Source organism: Mastomys coucha, unplaced genomic scaffold (genome assembly GCF_008632895.1).
Source record: "Mastomys coucha isolate ucsf_1 unplaced genomic scaffold, UCSF_Mcou_1 pScaffold20, whole genome shotgun sequence".
NCBI lineage: Eukaryota > Metazoa > Chordata > Mammalia > Rodentia > Muridae > Mastomys > Mastomys coucha.
In genome coordinates, this window is record NW_022196903.1 from 137,031,797 (window position 1) to 137,033,799 (window position 2,003).

The 2,003-nt window shown below is 43.1% G+C and overlaps 1 protein-coding gene across 8 annotated transcripts in view; it reads right to left on the bottom strand.

Moving 5' to 3' along the window:
• Window positions 1-2,003, bottom strand: part of C2cd5 (C2 calcium dependent domain containing 5) — a 107,932-nt gene that overhangs the window by 68,855 nt on the left and 37,074 nt on the right. For all 8 annotated transcript variants that reach the window (XM_031383830.1, XM_031383826.1, XM_031383831.1 and 5 more), the window contains one exon: window positions 665-863. In XM_031383830.1, coding sequence (XP_031239690.1) covers window positions 665-863 — 199 coding nt within the window. The remainder of the gene's footprint in view (window positions 1-664; window positions 864-2,003) is intronic.

Here is a 2,003-nt window from a genome sequence, read left to right on the forward strand (position 1 = left end):
TGTGTGTGTGTGTGTGTGAGTGTGTGAGTGTGTGTGAGTGTGTGTGTGAGAGAGAGATGGAGAGAGAAGGAGAGAGAAGGAGAGAGACAGAGAGAGTTAGATATAAAGACAGTCTAAACTGCCAGAATCTAAAATTTACTACTTGGCCTCTGAGAGAAAAAGTATGTTTAAGTGTGCACGTGTTGAACAGCTCCATCCCAGCTCTTGTGAAGCTAAGGATAGCTGAAAGCCAAGGATTTTGGGTCAGCCTGGTCAACAAAGTGAGAACCAATTTCTAAAGAGGGAAAGAAAAGATAAGAGGAAGGAAGGAAGGAAGGAAGGAAGAAGGGAGGGGAGGAGTGGAAAGAGGCTTGCCCGCCTTGCCTTACACGGGAGCCTGAGAACCCTAGGCAGGACAGGACAGCCTGCAGTCTTCTCACGCATTGCCAACAGTAAGTACAGTAAATACAGTGACTACAGTGACAGCTAAGCATCTCTAGAGAGGAAGGACATAAATGTTCACTTTATACTTTAGATAGATGATGTCTAAAGATCTGAATTATTTAAGAAAAATCACACCAGTAAAAACTGTATGTTGAACACTGCTACCAAAATGTGAGAACAAAATGGAACTTGCAGGTAAGACAGAGACCTCCTTGAAAGGCTCTCACTGACTCATACTTACTCCTTCAGGTCTTTGGATGGGGAATTGCATGCAGGAAGGAATGCTGCTGGGCTACTTAATTTATCCAGAGTACACGCTGTTCCTATGGCTCGGACCACTAACCCAGACTCGCCTTCTAGATCAAAGCACTGCAAGTACCCGACGACTGCATTTCCTCTCATCTCAAGGACTTTCAAGCCAATCTTTCTCTGTAATTCACCTACAGAAAGAAAGAAGCTCATCTGTAACTTCACACCTCTGCACTATATACAGAGAAGGAAGGATAAAATAGCATACAAATACAAAAAAGTTTAAAAATCACAGATTCTTAGAATTGATGAGAACTTAAAAGGTTATCTGGGCCGGGCTCCATGTTGGGGAGGAAGACGCTCCTGGCCACAAGTTGAAGCATGGTGAGTAAATGCTCACACATTCATCCATGTGCCTTAGTGAAGAAAACGTTTTGAGTTCTGCACTGTATGCCAGCATTCTTCTCATGTCAAAGTGTTGTTAGACAGTTGGATGAACAAGAAAGACATGCTCCAAATCCAGGGAATGGAGAGACAATTCAATGACTCAGGTTCTGCTGTGCAAGTATAAGGACCTGACTTCAGGTCCTCATCACACACACAAATCTGAACTCTGAAAATGTAGCTCTCCACTCCCAGCAATAGAGTTCCTGGGGCTTGCTGGCCAGCCGCTCTGGCCAATTGATGAGCTCCAGGTTCAGTGAGAGACTCTGCCTCTAAAACATAAGGTAGAAGGTGATCACGAAAACAAAAGAACAGATGTTAACCTCTGCTGCCCCCCCACACACACGCACATATACACTCAAACAAACTCAAACAAGTTCCACATCTACTAGCATGTATCTACTGCTAGTCAGGCAAGTGGTAGAGAAAGTCAGAAGGCTATGGAGTCAGTTCTCAGGAAAGGACTGTACACAGGTAACATGTGAGCAAAGATACATGGCTTGCCTAAGTCAGGATTCCAAATGATGCTAAGGAGGAAACTACAACTGCTCCCTGCTCAGAGTTCCTTCCGGAATCTACAGAAGTCATCCCTTACATTACACCACTTATAAAACAATGTCCTTTTGTTACCCAGTTAAGAGAAATTTCAAGGGGCCAGGCAAACAGCTTAGTCAGAAGTGTTTATACTACAATAAAGACCTGAGCTCAATTCGCAGAAATCACATTTTTGTTTTTGTTTCTTTTTTTAAAAGTGGCTCACATTTGTAATCAGAACTCTGAGGAGCAGGATTCCTGGAGATCAACTAGCCAGTCAAACTAGTCGTGAGTTCCAGACCAAAGCAAACCCAAGTTTTAAAAAGAAAAAAAAGTTGGGTTTTTTGTTTTTC